Source organism: Stylophora pistillata, chromosome 11, assembly GCF_964205215.1.
Source record: "Stylophora pistillata chromosome 11, jaStyPist1.2, whole genome shotgun sequence".
In the NCBI taxonomy this organism is placed as follows: domain Eukaryota; kingdom Metazoa; phylum Cnidaria; class Anthozoa; order Scleractinia; family Pocilloporidae; genus Stylophora; species Stylophora pistillata.
Genome location: NC_142529.1, coordinates 30,830,206 through 30,849,401, shown reverse-complemented (window position 1 = coordinate 30,849,401; position 19,196 = coordinate 30,830,206). Strand labels below are relative to the sequence as shown.

Sequence of the window (19,196 nt, the reverse complement as noted above, 5' to 3'; positions counted from 1 at the left end):
AAAGGCGGGTTGGGGGATTTTGGTTGTGACACAATGAAATTTAGCTGAGCCCCCCATATAGCTCTGTGATATTCTTATGATCCACCATTCATTGGCAGTTAATCTTCTATAGCCCCCCCCCCCGTTTAAACTCCTTTAGGGACGATTAGTCCCCCACCAAAGTCTTCTTCCCCCTCCCCCCAGGCGGTAAATAATGATTGGTCAGTAAAAGGATTTAGCCAGTTTTAGCCAGGACTGAAAGGAAAATGGCGGTCAAGTCGATAAATACTTTATTACTGCGGCAACTGATGTCGCACACAAAGTTATGGCTTCTGAAAACGTTTTACACCAGGCTGGACTTTGCATGTGCTCAAATTTTTAAAAAATTAATTGACACCACTAATGCTTTGATGGACAAAAACTACTTTTCCTTATCAGTTGATGAAAATATAACAGTATCACTCAATTAATCCATCAAATAGCAATAATTTTGTTATCATCATTCATTATTTGCATCTTTGACTAAGTATCCTTAGAAATGTTTTAATCAAAAGAACACCCTTAATTTTTCCTATGGTAAAAGTTACTTTGAAATAAGCTCCGTGGCAAAGAGTCTTATTCTCGAATGAGAGTGATTTTTGGTTGAAGATTCGATTTCTGCTTAAGAGTGTCCGAGCCCCATTATAATAAGCAATAGAGCGAACTTAGATAAGTATTTTTGCAGGCGATACTTTTTCTAAAGTAATCTGTCAAAGACAATTGATTGTTTCTTGATTTAAAAGACTGAAGCACTTGTTTTTTACTTTATCAGACTCATCAACTGAAAAAGAGAAGTAGCACAGTTTATCTTAATAAATCCCAAAATCTAAACATTTATGAGCTGCCTTAAATTGCAGCACATTACCCTTACCGCAAATGGTACGATTATTTCTTACGTTATTTTAGGGCTCTGCGATCTGGTCTTTCTGGCGAAGGGGTGAAACTATCTGGTTTTTTGCCTAAATGTTTTGGTGACTAACGAACAGAATCCACTCGGGTATTCATGTGAACAAGATTCGACACACGTCACTAGTTATTTCTATAATCTATAGAGGGGGAAAAGAGTGATGGAAAACATGCGTGATCTACAACTAACTTAACAAGAATTATTCAAAGAAAAGGTATTGAAAAAGGTTCATTTGCAAACTTAAAAGAAGCTTTCTTTATCAAGGATTCAGTCTCAACTCTTGTTCCCCTCTTGTCACAACTGTTTTACTAAAATGGTCGAGAAACATTTTAAGTCCAACTAGGGCCCATTGTCTAGGATGTAAAAACGTTTTAACGCTAAGGAGTAATTACAAATACATAGTTTCTTTGATATAATGAATTCTGGAATACGTCCAATGATACGATAATTTTGGCATTAAAGTTGCTACAATCAATCCCTTTTTGGGTCGTATATTCTTTTTCTTTGTTTGTTGCCTCTAAATTTTTTCTTTTCGTCGGCACGTGTTAGTATGTTGACATGTTTCTCTTTTTACATTTTAAATCTTCGTTTCCAGAAAGTCTTCACTACTTCTGTCACTTGCCGACAAAATTGCCACCGTACAAGCGGCGTTCCGTTTTCTCTTGGGCAGCTCCGGTGACTCATAACATGGATGAGTTGTTGTTCTGTTTCGATGGGAAATTATATCTTCATCTGAATGTTTAAGGCAGGGTCCATTACTAATAATTGCCTTTTTAGCTGAGAAAGGTGACCCATTCTGCTTGGAAAAATTCTGCTTACGAGCACCACTAAAAGTGTCAGTTTTCAATTCATTTTCGTTGTCCTCCTTTGAAGTTCCATCATAAGAGTATTTATCATCTTGTGGCAGTGCGCACAGAAGAGAATCAGATAGAGATTTTCGTTTTTTAAGTGGAGTTTCCATCGGGGATAAATGGTTGCTATTTGACTCTTGAGAAGATCTATTTCCAGAGTCCACAGAAGGCCTCTTACAACTTGATGAGTTAACATCACCGTTAGCCATGATCTGGCCTCTAGAATCATCTTGTCGTGGTTTTATAAACTGGTTTCCTTCCAAAAACCACTTTGCTCGAATATTGTCTTTTCCAGAACTTACTACGGAGACCAATGGATCGAATTCACTTTGTATTGTACAGTTCATTTGTTCGTCGCTACTGAGATGAGCGGGGGAGTTTCCCGCGCTCTCCATAATGGGATGTGGAGTGTATTCCTGAGTTTGCTCCACCTCTAATGGTGTTATTTGAGTATTCACTGGTACTTGACTATCGTTATTGCACCCCGCATGCGCAAAACCCCTCTCAGCATGTGACAGTTGTTCTGATGATGTCTCATCTTGCTTTTGTATACCTTTGCTCTCTTCATCCGGGAGAATGCTCACTTTTCGGGGCATAAGTGTCCCGGATGTTCGGCGAGGCCTCCTTCTAGGAAGGCCTTGGAAATTCACTGCTTTGTTATTGTCTCCAAACCCTGGTTAGAAAACGTGCTTGAGTTAAGGAATTTAAAACTTCTTAACTAACAGAACATACATTTGTCTGACTGACTGACTGACTGATCGCCCACTAGATTTACAGGGGACTCACTGACCCCTGTGAGTCCCCTGATCGACTGTTTGTCCGATTGGGCGACCAACCCCAGCTGGCCGACAACTGACTGACCGATTCTGACTAAGTCACTGCATGGTTGGTTAACTTGATACCACACGGACAGACGAATTATCGCTTGATTGACATTGTGCTTAGTGATTGGACGGGTATTCACATAATAATCATTTCTTCCTTACCTCTCAGGTGCAGTTGAGGACTTGGCTTCAGTAACGGTGATGACACGCTTCTCTCGTCTTCATCTGCAGTCAGAAGATCTACGTCTGACTCGTGTATAGTTCTTGCTGTGGCTCTACGCAGCTCTAGGAGTGGACTATGAGGCATTGAGGATCTGAGTGATGTTCGCTCTGTCATACAGCTCATTTCCACGTCCACGTGGTTTGGTAAAGCACAAGACTTCTTCTTTCTCCGTGAGCTCAGCTCCTGATGTTTTGTGAGTAGACCCGGGACGCCCCCAAGCACGAGTCGATGCTGCTTGACTGGAAGTTTGAGCCTTGCTTGTGCATGCGCATAGTACAAGTTGAAGTTGCTACCAATGACTGAAATCGGCAGAGCAACGATCAACACACCACAAACTGCACAGGCGCCTCCGATGATTTTTCCCGGCCATGTTTGTGGGGTAAGATCACCATATCCCACTGTTGTCATGGTAATGAGACACCACCAAAAGGATTGTGGGACTGAGTTGAAGACTGACTTATTGTTTATCATGAACTCAAGGTAGTACACAATGCTGGAGAACATGACCACAGGAATCAACAGCATGAGAAGGAGAAGAACTAGCTCGTGGGAACTGGCTTTCAGAGTATGGATCATAATCTGGAGACCGTAAGACAACTTTACGAATCTGCAATCAGACAAGTCAAATCAAATTAGTGTATTTGGTATGAGTTCAGTTGGGTGGTGAGAGTGGAGGCGAGTTGGCTAAGTTGGTAGCGTTCTGGACTGTAAAGGGCCCACCATTTAACTTTTGAGGCGGGGTGGGTGATTTTGAAAAAAAATTTCCTGCAAGCGCTTGTTGGAAGAAAAACATTGCATGCAGCGCAAATGTAACAGAAAAAAGAGCATTTACAACGGAAAAAATATCTTGCACATCAGATTGCTATAAAAAAATCTCTTGATGACAAGAAATCACCCAACCCCCCCAAAAAATGGTCGGCTCCTAAGATCCAGATAAACCATACCCTTCAGGTGGTAAGTTTTCTCCTTGACATCACTTGTTTCTTGAGGTGTTTGTTGATAAGGCAATTTAACAAATGGTAAACACCACAGCGTACACTATTGAGTTATGGATGCACGCGGGAGGTTGCTAAGCACGAAAGAAGCGTAAGAGTCGCTCGAGGCGATAGCCGAGAGCGACTCTAGCTTCTTGAGTGTACGCTGTGGTGTTTACCATTTGTTTTATAACATAACATTGATACATTGTAGCTAAACAGTTCCCTTTTATTTAACAAATCTTACGTGACCAGAAAAAACAAGCGCGCGCGGAAAAATAGTCTTTGCATTTGCTCACGTCAGCAGCGTACACCCATGGGCAAATGGGGGACGCTAAATTGACCAATCAGAGCGCGCGCTTTACTTTGGTTATGTTATGCTTCTTTCGTGCTTAGCAACCTCCCGCGTGCTTCTAGAACTCAATAGTGTACGCTGTGGTGTTTACCATTTGTTAAATGGGCTGTCTCTGCGGGATGTTACAATGTTACTGACGTACCTGAGTAATCGCATAACTCGAATGACCAAGAACATCTTCACCTTTTCATCAGCCGTCAAAAACGAGACATAAAATGGCAAAATAGATATCAGATCGATCCAGTTCATTGGTCTCTTGAAGAACAATAGTTTGGAGGGGCAAAATATAACTCTCATTAGAAATTCCAATGTAAAAAAACTGCTGCAGACAATTTCGAGAACAGACAATCCATTAGGACTGCCTACGATCTCTCCGTCCTCTCGAATTCCTGGTAATGTGGAGACACAGAATGCAGCGATTGACAAACTGATGAAAAAGCAGGAAAGATATGAGACGATCTGTTGAGAGAAAGTGGTAAGAATGGACATGAAAAAATTAAATATTTGCAATTGCGTTACAATATTTAACGCATCGTTGATCCTATTAGAGTTCTCATACTTTAAAGCAGCGTTTCATTTGTCGATAAAATTTCACACCGTAGATAATAAAATTATAATCCCCGCAATATTTGATGCGGTGAAAACTGTAGTTAACCCTCTGAGACAAAATGTAGACTTTTTCAACCCCAAATGCACAAGAATTTTAACACAAACTGTAATAATATTTCTAAGCAATGTGTTGATTTCTCAATAAAATTTTTTTATTGAACAAAACTGAAGAAAAACTCCCAACGCGAAATTAAGAGACTTCATATTGCAGAATGTAGCGACTGTTCTACTGATATTATGGTAAATTTTAAAAACGTTTGGACTTTTCACTGCAGAAAGAAGTTGATGTTCGACAGAGAACGTGGATAATCATCGACTGAAAACGTATGATGTTTTTACTAATGCATAATGCAACAAAATAGACGACATGCAACATCAAAAATACCTTTTACGAGAAGCATGCTGGGCAACAACACTCCTACACTTTTACTGCAAGCATGCACAACAGAGCTTGTCCATTAGTGACATCATCAGTATATAATTCAGTTTTCATAGCGTACACTACAAAGTTCTTCATTCAAAGTGGGTTTTTAAGTTTTGAACTTTGCCATCCGTTAATCTACTCTGTCTTTACAGGTTTTGTTTATTTTTGAGATACCTGATGTGAATAATAAGTATAGTCTGAAAAAGTCGATAGGAAAACGCGGAAATTAAGAAAAAAGTAATAGCTTCAGAAGGAGAAATGTGTGATGCTTTTTATATCTTTTGTTTTAGCAACAAGATTTGCCTTTTTGGAACATGTGAAACCCGGCCGAAATTCTAGAGCTGATTCAAATACGAGAAACTGAGGCGCTGAATCGAATTCTAAATATATACGTTCAATGAATATGAAAATATCTATGTATTGTTATTTACTACCGTGTTATTCCTTGAAACCATGGATATCAGAATATCAATAAAAAATAAACAAATAAAAATTTAAGAGAAAACAACATAATTTCCTTCCCTTAAGAACACTGAATTTTCGCTTTCTTAATTGGAAAGACAAAAGATCACTAAGCAATGTGTCAACAGTGGAAGAAAACCAAGATATTGCAATTAATAACCTTGATTATTTCAAGTGACGTCATAAGCACCTGTCAGTCATCGTGTTCTTATTGGTTGAAATGATTTCTCCAAACCATGAATTAATTACTGTTTGTTAATTAGTGCGAAATATAACCCGAAGTTAGGGTGTTTCGCGAAGTTCCCTCTCTTGAAATTACACTTTCTTAAATTTCATAACAAAGAAAAGTAGTTGTGTAAACCTATTTTAGGACCATCGATGAAAGTTTGGTTGAGCTTACTTTCCATAATATTTCCGAGGGTCTTTTGCTGTTGTGATAGTTGATTTGAGGCTGGTTCGCTTTCGTCAAGCAATCCGACAGCCTTCTATTTACAAGTACAATCTGACATAGATTATGTTGTTATCAAGTAATTCTTGGACAGCGTTCTTAGTTCAATCAGAAACCAAAGTTTTTGGAATATTGATACCGTTTGCTTAAAAGAAATTTCTTCTTTTATTTTCTCTCCTTTGCTCAAAAATCCTTAAATGTGTAAAAAAAATATTTATTAATTTCCACGTTGAAAGTGGCTTTTCGTGCGCCTAAGTGTCAGTCAATTTCTTTTCTTTGCTCTGCTGTAAATTACGCAAATATTCGGCTACACGGAAACGTTTTTGTCACTTATGGCCATGAATTTTTTCGAAGAAGCAAAAACGAAGAAGAAAGTAAAGTCTTCGATGCCCCGAGCCAGACTGACTGGTCAGAAAAAGACAATTAATGATCTTTCACGCCGCTAGCCATAGCCAATGGCTATGTGTATTTTGTAATCTCGTTAACAAACTTTGCCCTTCTGGAGTAGCTTTTAAACCAAAAACAGTTTTGAAACGAGAAAATATTGGGCAAGGAACAAGTAGAGCTTTTAAAAAATTGTGTAACCATTCTGGAAAACCGATGTTGACCTTTCCTTGAATTAATGTGCTACATCTAGCTATTAGATGAAGCAACCCGTCTCGCTGTAGTCCCTACAACTTCGAAGGCTGTATCTCACACTTTGACAGACAAACTCAAAAACCAGAATTAGTTTCAACTGAATTTATCATGAATTACATGTTTTCATTTCCAAAAAGTCTGTAAGGTTTTATCAAAAATACTAAATCAATTTTATCTTACCGCAAAGTTGCCGCTTCGTAACTACAGGTCATTAAAGAAATAAACTGCCAACACACTGAAAATATTTTAGAATAATTATTTCTCACCTTTGCCAGCTTAGATGAATGAGGTTCATCCAGAATATTCCAAATTTTAGGCTGTATTCTTTTCCAAAAATTATCTCTTTTCTCATCGATGCCAGATATGTCGGAAGAGGATCTCTCAAGGTCATTACTTTTCAGGTGCTCGAAATCAGGGCCAACAAAGGCTTTTAAATTTTCTTCAGCTTCTCGATGTTTTGTATACGTGGTCCAGCAACAAGGTTCCATTTGTTTTTCGTCAATTCCCCAAAAGCAAAGTTCTTCTTCGAACATGGGGCCACACATATCTGTTGGATAATGTAGTTTGCCGGTACGATAATAATTCAAAATTTGTGTAAACGCACCCGGATGGCGATCATAAAAATATTCTCGTTTTCCAGAGGTTTCAGTGTCATGATTCTCCGCTATCCAGTAAAGTCTGGTATCAGGAATATTCTTGAGTGTAGATACATGAGTTTCGTGTCGAAATCCCCCGACATTTATGAAAATTCGGGATCTGTCGGACCCGTCAAATTGCGAGCCTCCACCAAAATCCATCTTGAGACACTGCTACGTTTAACAGTTCGCGGTTTCTGGCGATATGAATGAAGTGGCTCAATTAAACCATGGATTTATTTCATAAATCAAAGATATTTTGTGCTTAATCAGTCTCGAAGACGATTTTTTAAATTCTTGAGTTAAATCAGTCCAAAACTAGGGTCGAGATACCTTTTTCGAGCTAACACCCTGTAGGAGAACAGATTAAATACATCACTTTCATGGCGGTTTTATTTGCACAAGCACACGGGGCAGGTGATATTAGCAAAGCACTAGAGCAGATCCTCACATTGATAATTTCATTAGTGATGAGAGATTTGGGGAGGAAGTTATGAATTTATCTAACAACTTCAAGAAATCTTTTTGCCATAGCCTAACAAAAAGGTCAAACAACGACGGGGTATTTTGATCATCTCGATTGTACCCTTTTTTCTGCTAAATGCGACATTTCAAATGAGTTCACAGCCAAGCAAATATTGGGTCGAAGAAATGGCGTTTAGACAATGGATTGTTTACAAATTGCTGCTATAGAATCAAAACCAGTCAAAATCTCCGGCTGTTCGTGCCATTAACGAAGATAAAATACGGACGCGAACGCCAGCCGAGTTGAGTATCTAGAAACCTCAAACACTGTAAATAAGTTATGCAACAATAAGACAAAGTCCATTCGCTGGCGCCTTTACAATACCTTCTTAACCTTGCTGTGCGTTTTAAAAATTTCTTTTCAAAACATAATTTGCTCGATGTTGGTCGTTCTACCCTTTATCTGCCACTGCCTGCAATGTGACGCACGAGGGTTGTTAGAAAAACAAGTTCTGTGGACATTTCTTTGAGGGGGGAATGGGGGCCTGAAGACATCTGTAACCTAAATATCTCAAGGAACGAAAATCCCATCGGCTTTAGCGCTGAATGAAAGGAAACAATGAATTTCTCAACCATGTTAATTGAGGCGTACACCTGACCACAAATACTAAAACTATTGAACTAAAATCTTGTAATAGCTGCCCGTGCCTTTAACGTATAAATTTTCTTTTTACACGCTTTTAGCTTGCATTTAATGTAGCAAAAAGGGCTTTCTATGTGCACTGACAAATTTTCTTGGTTTATTTACTTAAAATGCGAAGAAAAATTAATTATATATATTCATCCCTTTATAAAACTGCTTAAATTGGCGCAAATTGCATTGCCAAGGGACTTTAGAAACAAAGCAGTGAAGATGAATAATTTGACAGTGCATTAAAAATTCTCCCCTAATTATGGGACAGCTAAAAGTACATCTCCTGTAAATGCACCATTTCGATAATTAAAAAACCTCGTTAAGTTTCAAGAACATTTACGGACAATTTGAGGTCCAAACTGTCATACACTGGGAAATATAAAACCATATTAGGCCCACACTATAGCTTTAGAACCGCGACAGATGACAATGATAATTTTTAGAGTTTATACAATTATGCGATTGCAAAACTCACTTTAGCTTTTAGGTAATGAGACAAGACAACAACAAAAAAGAAGACGAAATGACTTTCTACTTAAAAGGGAAAAAATTAAACATTTTATGAGTTCAAGTCTGAACCGGTGTCATCGCTTCGCTGCCATAAGCAACAAACGAAGAGGTTCTTCAAAAGAAGGTTGTGTTTACCCAATCAATATAGCGTGGAGAGAATTACAATATCATTGAATTCTTTCCACCTGATCACGTATTACAGGATTTTTCTTAACTTTGTCGCGGATCAGGCTGATATCTTTTTATCTCAGGCTAATAACTCTCGTATTTATCGCATAAAATCTGTAGAACTGTCAACCCCTGCTGAGATGCAAGTTATACAACTCAACAGATCAAGCTAAATGAGTCGCGATAAAATCAAGAAGTAGAAGTAAATTCTGCTCTTTTCAGTTGGAAAAATAAAAATCTTCTCTTCTTGCCCGATGAGGTTTAAAATCTGCCAAACAAATGAGCACTTACATTATAGCCAGTGTTCCTCGAGGCAAATCTATTCGTCTTGCGTGCATAAAGTCATCATTTCTCAAAAAACATCATCGAATTAGAAGTAGAAGAAAAATGCTTTGTTTGTCCTTCGTGTTTTTTTAGACAAATCATTCAAAATGTCTTTTCGTAGTTCTCAATTTTCAGAAACGTGTAACCGAGACGTGATCACGCGTGATCTCGTTAACGTATCCGACAGGAAACAGATGACGTCAGATGATTAAAACATATTAATTTTTTTGAGCTGCTAGTTTATCTTTCACTTCTAAAATTGTATTGGCTGCCTTAAGTATCTAAATCCTAAAGTGAAATTGTTTATTTTGAAGACGTCGAAAAGTGTCAAACAGACAATAAAACTGCAATAATAGCGCAAATTTGTGATTGGAAAATGCAACCGAATGGCCTTTAATTTTGTTAAATGTGTTTGAAAAGTACTCTTGAAAAGGCGAGGTATAACTTTTCAACATGTGTAATAAGTGTTTACAATTGTTATAGAAGCCTCATTAATTTGAAAGAAGATAAAACTCAATTATGACTTCCTTGATAATTAAATAGTCCTAACTATGTCAAATCCAGTTCTTAAACATTAAGTTCTAGACTTGAGCTTGTTTACTTTAATTTTTTATGAAAATGTTTTATAACATCTGAATCAAAAACCTTCCTCAATTAATATAGTGCACTTAAAAATTGCAACTGACCTGTACTTTGATATTTTTGCATGTAGAATGCCAATTGCGTATTGTTAATTTTCTTTGAATTTACTTTCGGTTAGCATTCATTTGTTTGTTAAGGTAGTTCTATTATAGCTTAAATCAATTTGCACCACTGAAAAGACTTAAATTTGATTACGTACGTGAGTATTTTATCCATAATTGTTCCAAAGTTGTGGTCGTGCTGATTGAAAATATATTGACATATCCTATTCTTTTGGGAAAATGGTGTTACAAGAATGAATAGATCGTATGAAAATATTCTTATGATCAGTTACAGTTACATTATCCTATTAAAATGCTTAATTTAAACACAGTCTTAAATGTTAGAGATTTGATAAAAAAAATTATATTCTTGCCGCTTATCAATTTTATATTCTAGCCCAGACCGCTCACGGCGAAACCGTGGTTCGCTCAGTTTTTCGTTTTTGAAACAACAGAGACTAGATGAAAGTTTTAAAGGGATAACCAGCTCAATTCTCGGAATGGAATGATTTTATCACTTTAGACACGCATTTGTTTAACTATTAGAGGCTCGTTTTCAAGGTTACGATTTATGACGCGATCTCAATCAATTTGTGTAATAAATGTTAGTTAGGCTCTTTAGCAGGAGAAATATAATATTTTTAAAAACAGTTAACTACTCTATAACATAATATGACATTTGATAGAGTTTCACGGTATTAGATAAATCAAAACTGTTTTCCTATTGAAAAATAATTGGCGTTCTTCACAGCTTAAAGGGATAGTTAGCTCAAGGGATAGAGCGCTGGACTGTTGTGCGGGAGGTCGAGGGTTCGAGCCCCGGCTGGGCCAACACTCAAGGTCTTAAAACAAGTGAGAAGAATATGCTACCTTTCTATATTAAGAAATGGTTAGATACTTCTCGGATGGGACGAATAAATGGAGGTCCCGTCTCCTGCAGGGCTAGTGGTAGGAGACGTTAGTTTCCCACGCACGAGATTACTGTGTGATGGATGTCCTCCCCTGGGGTGGTTGCTGGGTGGGAGTCGACCCTGAAAAGCCCCCATAGGGAGTGGTCGATTAACATATGTTTGTATATATGTATGTATAAGGAATGCCATAGAAACAATTTGAAGCTCTATTTAGGCCATAGGAAGGCACTTAAATCCAATAAACAGTTGCATAGCCAAAGCTTAACGTAGTTTACCTACAAAATATCAGAAATGCATTTTAAATGTTCATTCGTAATATCTTTTCTTTTACTTTTCTTCGACTTGTCACCAACATGAATATGTTTATAAGATAAGACTTTTCTTGAATAAATGACGATGTTGAGTTCTTAAGAGTTCCTGCCAAAATTATTTTCATAAGGAGTAAATTATTCCTGCAGTTATGTTTGTTGACTTACTTTGGTGAGCATTATTTTTGCTTTGAACGGAAAAAAATGTGAACAGAATCTTAAATATTAACTTCAAACATATCAACTGAGTCGGTATGGAAGGAGCCATAGAATAGCCAACAGTCAGTCGTTATCGTCATAATTGCTGAATATGCCACATGTTTTTGAAAAAAAATCGAAATTCTCTCGCGTCTCGATAGAAATTTTCAATAAGTTAATCTTGCTTGTTTTCATTAAAAATATTTTTTTCATCGTGTGTTTTGGGCAAACACAATCAGAGGACGCAATCTATAGCTTTTAGATTTGCGTACGATACTCCTCTGCTCTAAATTATTATTTCCTTTGGGTATAGATTTCTCTTCCTCTTATTTTGCAAAGAAAGAGCTACAAATTTTAAGAAAACACCCTCATTGTTTTGATATTTGTGAACTGTTAAAAACAACAGCCAGTACTTTATGTAAATTTCTGTTTGCCCTGACATTTGGAAATAATGTTTTTAAACTGTTTGCAAATTATAATATTCTATTTCAGAAGAAAACATTTTAGCCGCATCACTTCAGCAAATCTTTGTTTTTTTAAACGCGCTTTGTTAAGAATCATATTTCATGGAACAAAGAAAGAAAACTTGGGGGGTTAAAGAAATTAGTAAACTAAACGAAAAAAACAATTTGCCTGACGTTTCCTAATAGCTTTACCGTAAACTATTTAAGTCTCTCCAGGGCTCGACACTAACTTTTCAACCTACTAGCCGAATGGCTAGTGGCAAATTAGATATTACAAAAATGTCCCTTTGTTTACTAACCAAACTGGCCTATCTGGAAATCCAAAACCGTTAGCCAAAACTGAATTTCTACTGATCTGTGGCTAGTTGGCTACCGTTAGTGTCGAACAGTGTGACCCTCACTGATAGCCTATGAATACATTCATGGTGTCTTTGTAGACAGATATTTTCTACATATACTACAGGTAATACATTTCGTGGCGTATAATGTAATTTTAAGCCTTAAGGTGCAGAGAATCTGCTAGAAGTATTTTGAATCAATTATCACTTACGCTCTAAGTTCTCGTTGTACATAAACTCAGCATTTAAAGTATGCTCTTATTTTTGGCTCTGGTCTGCAATCGATGTTGTAAAAAACACGTTACTAATTAATTTGGAATTTGGAATTTTACAATCGATGTTATAAAAAACACGTTACTAATTAATTTGGAATTTTACTTCCTTTATAGAATTTAAAGACAGTTTCAATTTTATTTCTACGCACTGTTGCATTCAGGCTACTTAATGGTAAGCGACTCTCTGCCTTATCTAAGAGTTAAATATATTGAGTGTTTTTGGAATAAGTACTACAGTTAATGGGATGTAGCATCGCGAACAGCTTGCAATGATAAACAAACTTACCGATTCTCTGCACTTTAGACTAGCTCAGTTCATATCTGTCCCTTTCGTCTGGAACATAGAGCGGTGAATATAACCGGAAACGTCAACGATATTGGACGGGAAAGTTAGTAACTTACCATGGGAACAAAAAAAGCAATCAGCCTACTTCACGAAACAGAAATAACTCTCGTGTCGGCGAGGTGTCTTAGGCGACGGACAACACACAGAGATCATTTGAATTTGAATAGAAAGGTTTCTACGCAGATTGATCGCCACTATTTTTTTCAGTAAGGCTATAATGCATTCTTGATACTCTCATTGCACAAACAAAGGAAAAAAAGACATCAAAAGAGGCGCTTACCCTTAATTGAAAATAAATGTATCAGATACACTAAAAATAATGTCATGTTTGAATTTACGATTAAAAATGCTCACGTTATAATATTGTTACAGCATTGTTTTGACATTAGCTGAAATAAAATTTGGACGTGATTCCAAAGCTGTGTCAACAACATACGAAATGTTTTAAATTTTAGAGTCGTTGTGAAACAGTCGTGAAACAGATTTCGTAAATTATTTTTTGCTTATTTGCATACAAAGTGATTTGAGTTTTTTGTCGTCAGACTTTACCGACTAAGCTAATAAAAGATTACGATGAATGCCACGTTTTCCGCCGTTTTGCTGTTGTCAACCAATATGCGCTACACTCTGCAGCGGGAAAACTAAAATTATTGCCGAGGGAACCTCAAGGCTTCGAATCAAATTCGGGGAGGGGTAGGTGCGTAGACACAATATCACATCGCTCATGACCTCTTGCTAAATTAAAACATGATTTTGTGGTCTAAGCTATGGGTGCAAAACAAGTTAAGGAAATCCTCATCCTAAGTGGACCGGAATTCCTCAAAGCCATCAAGTTCCTGTGTCTGTCATCAGCAACTTCATAAGCATTTACGAGATACTGTGACCTCGGTCAACTTCGTAAGCATTTACGAGATAGACCTCGGTCAACTTCGTAAGCATTTACGAGATAGACCTCGGTCAACTTCGTAATTCTATTAAAGCGTTTTGGAGCATACGTGACGAAACATAATTTCAGTACGTAAAACTTTCACAAATAAAATTTTCAAGCTGTTACAACCTTTCGAAGCACTGGAGGGGAGTCTTGTAATTGTTGCTTATAATAATAATAATAATAATAATTAAAAAAGAACATAAGTATTTGGAAATCATCGCAGACAAAATTTGATTTTTTTTTTTTAAGGAAGGCTGAATAGTTCTTAATTAGAAACATGCCGTATATTATTTCTTTGCATAAAGTTCTTTCGTTTGAAAGCTTTACATCAAAGCACTTTATTAAATAGTTTGCATCCCAGGTCTATAAATGAAATAGGAACATGAAAGCTTATTGGTTTTAGAGTCAATTTTTCCCAAGTCTGTGTAAATAACACTACTTGGAAATTGCTTTCCATCATTCAAAGTCATATGTAATTAGAAGATTAATAATTTTTCGAACCTAGTAGTAGTAAGGCTGTCTTTCATTATCGTCATGTGTAGATTTAAAATTCACTCAAATTTTTCACATTCCAATATGTTTTTGAAATTGGATGCAATTGTCGATCGAGATGCAGGTACGAATTCTTAATGCTGAGCAACATTATACCAACTGTAATTCGAAAGACGCACACGTAACTTTCTTGTTACTCAAATTGATTTTCTTTTATTTTTCTCCCTGAAAGGTGGTAACATTTTATCAAAGTGCTATACAAAAGTGTAGCTTTTAAAAATGGTTCATTTACCCTAGGCTTCATCTCGTTACAAAGGATGGGGTTGAACAGACTAAACATTTTTTTCCATGCTTATTCCTGAGCAAAAAGAACTTATTTGCCAATGTATAATCATGATATTCAAACTTAACAAGTTATTATTATTCAGAATTAAACTCAGATTTTGCAGAATATTCAATCAAATCAACAGCTTTTTGTATGCTGAGGCTATGATTTTAAAAGCGAGAAGTATTATCAAGAAGCAAACAGTAATGGATTCAGTTGAAAGCGATAAATTTGTTTAAAAGCGCTTCACGTCTTGAAACAATCAAATTTGCGGTAATGGCCATAGCTTCAGAGTATCTGTAATAAAAATTTCTGATGTTTATGAAGTAGTTGGTTGCCACAAAGAATGGTTTTATTTCAGTTTCGATACATTTAGCATTATAATTTGCAAATCTTTCAAGGAAAATTCAAGGTGGATTTCACTTATCCGATTCGGCTTTATATTCGGTAAAATGACAAAGCTTAAATTTTGACCTCAAACCTCTATTGGAAATTCTCTCAAGTCTATATCAGTGTTCAAATTTCTTGACACTATTCAATAATGATATACTTTCCAGAACACTTAAGGAAAAAGTTACTTCAAAATGATACAATCGTAAACTAACCGGTAAAGAAAAATTTTCACCATCTTTAAAACGGTGACTCCATAGGAATAATCTTAAAGGTTGACCCGGTGTCTATACTTTGGCTCTTGTGGAAGGATATTCGTTTAATCTTCCCAGATCATAATTAATTCTGTGTATGTCGGTACCTTTATCCTATTCGAGACTAAGTTATACAGGGTTCTTAATCTTACCTTACTTGAAAGATAATAGTTCTAGCCTTTGCGAGAAATGCTGCAGTATAGAGGTATATCCATTCATAGTTGAAAACCAAAAAATTAATCTCACAAAACTATAAATACTGCATTTGGGCGGAATTGCGGTTAAAGATATAATGTCCTTTCATTGGCATATGGTGTCGAGGAAGTAATTTAGCTTGTCAGTTGTTAGAACAGACAGGCAAATGTCAACAAAAAGTGCAAATAGGATGTATATATCAATTGGTATTCTAGCTTAAGGGCGAATATTATTGGAAATGTCCAAGAGTGAAAATTGCGGTCTTGGACACGCTGACCAAAGCTTCATCAGCTTTAGCTTGTCGCAGTAATTTTACAATGATTGAAATGAAGTTTGTGACGGTTCAAAAAACTATCAAAGCCTGGATGGTGCGATCTAGTAAGATTACTTATGTTTGTTGGGAATTAAGATCTCAAAAGAAATGTATTGCTTTTGTTGGAAATTTCAGACATCACTTTGCTGCTCGAGTTAGTAGCGAATGGATAAAAGTAATTGCCGTGAAAGAAGATTCAATCATCTTTAATGGCCATATTTTTTATTCGATGATCCATACAAAATATTCATAACACGCATTTTGAGCTTATTGACAGAGATTAATTTACCTGGGAGGCCTTCCTGCGTGCCAATTGTTTACTCAGCAGGGGCTGGAGAAAAACACGAAATAAGATTTTAATGAACCGAAAATTTGTCTACGAAATTCCAAATAAATAGTCTATCAATTGTCCCGTGGGCATGACCTTGCCTCCTCAAGGTTTGCTGGCATGAGATAATTATGGTGACTGTCTACAAAGGTGCTAGAAGTGATATATCATAATATTAAAATCACGCAGACCAGGTTTTTTTTTTCTTTGCCTTTTGTGTAGCATTGAATTTCCAATTTTCTACTCAAACTAGAGTTTTCTTTTCAAAAACTATCATACTGGTTGCAAGATAAATCTGCCATTGAGGGTGATTTTCTCCAAAGGCCATTCGAAGTCAAGAAAACTAATAAAGGGAAATTTAAAGTAAACAGTATTTAAATATTTAACTCATTTAATTTAATATTGGTTTTTGAATTTATTAGAATAAATTTGTGAGATTCATGCAAATGAATAAAATGCTTAGACAATGCTCGTGCTGTACTTCAGTGAAGCTTTTGGGAAAACACACATTTCGGCTTTTGTTGAAGTAGACAGAAACTGCTTCCGAAAAAGAACTGTGGTCACTAATTTGTTGGCAAGATGAACCAAAACATGACAGGAAACGAACGCATTGGCGGGGTTGATGAAGCCTCTGTCTCGAAACAAAAACACAGAGAGTGCAACAAAAGGCAATTGTAGAAAATAAAACGTGGGTATTTTGTCTGTGGCAAACTGTGAGCTTTGCTAAGACAAGAAGGTAATAATACACTCTACGAGAGAAAGGCGAGTTAAGGACGCCTGTACAATTATAAGCTTGTTGCAAAAAATATCGTCCAATTAAATTAAAAATGTTCAGTATGTTGGTCAGTGAGTTTGTGTTTTGCTCGTTTGCTTAGTAAGTTCTATAACATGGTAAATTTGGCAAAATGGCTATTGATGTGTTTATAACAAGACGAATTTTCTTCATCTTAGATCACAGAATTGTTTCATTCCATACATTTTTCGACCAATTTTGTCCAGAAAAAAGATGTACTTACCTCAGCCCAACATTAACTGCCATCAAAATGTTAACGAAGGAAAAACAGTTACAATGACAGCAATAACGATAACACTGATGATAATGGTTGTATTAGTAAGTCTAATGATTTAGATTTAGATTTATTTAGCTTCGCCAACAGGCAGGGACACCGCAACAGCTTGTACCAAATACTGCGGGCCCAATAAACCCACCCATCCCACCGCAGGGGAGGACATCCATCACACAGTAATCTCGTGTGTGGGAAATGAACGTCTCCTACCCCAACCCTGCAGGAGACGGGACCTCCATTTTTTCGAGAAGACTAGAATATCTAACCATTTCTTGGTGTTACAGAAAGATAGCAAATTCTTCTCAATTATTTTAAGACCCTGAGTGTTGGTCCGGCCGGGGCTCGAGCCCTCGACCTCTCGCACAACAGTCCAGCGCTCTATCTATTGAGCTAACCGAGAGGCGTTTGATATTAGAATCGATTCTAATTCTCATACTCGTGACGACGGCCATGATAAACACAATGATAATGATGATGATGATATCAATTATGGGTTTTGAGGAATTTTTTCAGACTCCACGACTCAAAATAATGACTCGATGCTCACTGTTGACTTGACAACATCGTTATGAACTCGGCACGATGTGCTTAAAAACAATGTGTTGATTTGATGTAGTTTTTATGGACCAAACAAATTTCCCGCTTGCTAGAAAACTGTTTTGTAAGCTTCTCCAGAAACGTACCTTTATTTAGATCCACCCTACCCGATTCAGTGTGAAATTAGTTACTTGTCAAGGGGTATTTTTACAGTTTGAAGTTGCATTATTTTCAACAGAGGGTTCTCTTGACTAACATTTACATGCAACAACTCTTTAACCTGTGTAATTTACGTGTTCTCACTAACGAAGTGATATTTGTTTTATGATTGCTTGACGACGTATGTATTTATTGATATAGATCCATAAATTCGTCTGAATTAAAAGAAATATCACGGTTTGTTAAATCGAAATTCGTGCAGACATAAATGATGTTGTTGTAATCCAAACAGGTCCGAGGTCATTAATTCACAAATCTCTCATTGGATGCTGGTTTGCGATATGAAATGTAATATATTGAAAAATTTGTGAATATATAATTTTTTTTGCAAAACTTTTGGCATTAAGAGGTGTCTGTTGATTCAGAAAGGGATTTGGCAAAATCATTTCGTGTTTACATCTAGGTGAAGATTTAATGATGTAAACAAACTCTTTGCACGGAAGAAATATTCTCGTTTTTCTTTACTGTATCATTATTTCCTCATGATCAAATACCACAAAACACGCTGGTATCCATATATGTTCGAGATCGGTCCTTCATACAAATCGTTTTTCTAGACTATAATTGGATATATAATGACGACAAAGTGTCATATTTTGAAGTTCTAAATGTTTTTAAAAAGGAAAAGACTAACATAAATTTTTAGTGAAATTTTCCTTCAATTGTTTCGTTTTGTTTGGTTTTAGACATAACGGTTGTCATTGACCTTTCTTTCTTGAGTTTAGCCCAATGAAACTATTTTAATCTCTCACTTTTTCAAAGCTCGTTAACCTTGCAGCTGGAAAAAATACGAGAGAGGAATCGACTAGAAAAATTTAAAAGCTTCAAAATTCTTCGACATCACCCATGTAATTTACTAACCTGTGTGCCAGATCTTGCCGATTGTGTTCTAATAATTTGAAATTGAAAGGCAGCTTCTCTAAGACTTCATTAGAGAGAGCTAAGTGTCTTCAGTTTAGCAACAACAAGCGTTTAACTTTGACATGATTGCTGTCAATTGTGAAATCTGCGTCAAAAGTCCAGTCACTTTTCAGCTGTAGATCAAAAGCATTATTTCACAACAATAAACAACTTCATCGAGTCCAAAGAACC

At 36.5% G+C, this 19,196-nt stretch overlaps 1 protein-coding gene across 3 annotated transcripts; it reads right to left on the bottom strand.

The window, feature by feature from the left end:
• Window positions 1–252: 252 nt before the first annotated feature.
• Window positions 253–19,080, bottom strand: LOC111336361 (voltage-gated potassium channel KCNC4). Of its 3 annotated transcripts, none has more exons than XM_088738336.1 (5): window positions 18,966–19,080; window positions 7,001–7,566; window positions 4,295–4,611; window positions 2,763–3,430; window positions 253–2,449 (listed from the first exon to the last, which is right to left on the bottom strand). In XM_088738336.1, exons 2-5 carry the CDS (start codon window positions 7,529–7,531, stop codon window positions 1,503–1,505), a joined length of 2,463 nt encoding a protein of 820 aa, XP_088594462.1. In that variant the 5' UTR covers window positions 7,532–7,566; window positions 18,966–19,080; the 3' UTR covers window positions 253–1,502. The 3 variants fall into 3 exon arrangements, with proteins under 3 accessions (XP_088594462.1, XP_088594461.1, XP_088594460.1); XM_088738335.1 differs by lacking the exon at window positions 18,966–19,080 and adding an exon at window positions 9,498–9,864; XM_088738334.1 differs by lacking the exon at window positions 18,966–19,080 and adding an exon at window positions 8,220–9,229.
• Window positions 19,081–19,196: the final 116 nt, after the last annotated feature.

Bases quoted from the DNA above. Each gene is read 5' to 3' on its own strand.
- LOC111336361 (XM_088738336.1), bottom strand. From the start codon at position 7,531: ATGGATTTTGGTGGAGGCTCGCAATTTGACGGGTCCGACAGATCCCGA. The intron at 3,431-4,294 runs GTACGTCAGTAA...GTCTGATTGCAG, and splicing joins CGAGTTATGCGATTACTCAG to ATTCGTAAAGTTGTCTTACG. The intron at 2,450-2,762 runs GTAAGGAAGAAA...TTTTCTAACCAG, and splicing joins TCCTCAACTGCACCTGAGAG to GGTTTGGAGACAATAACAAA.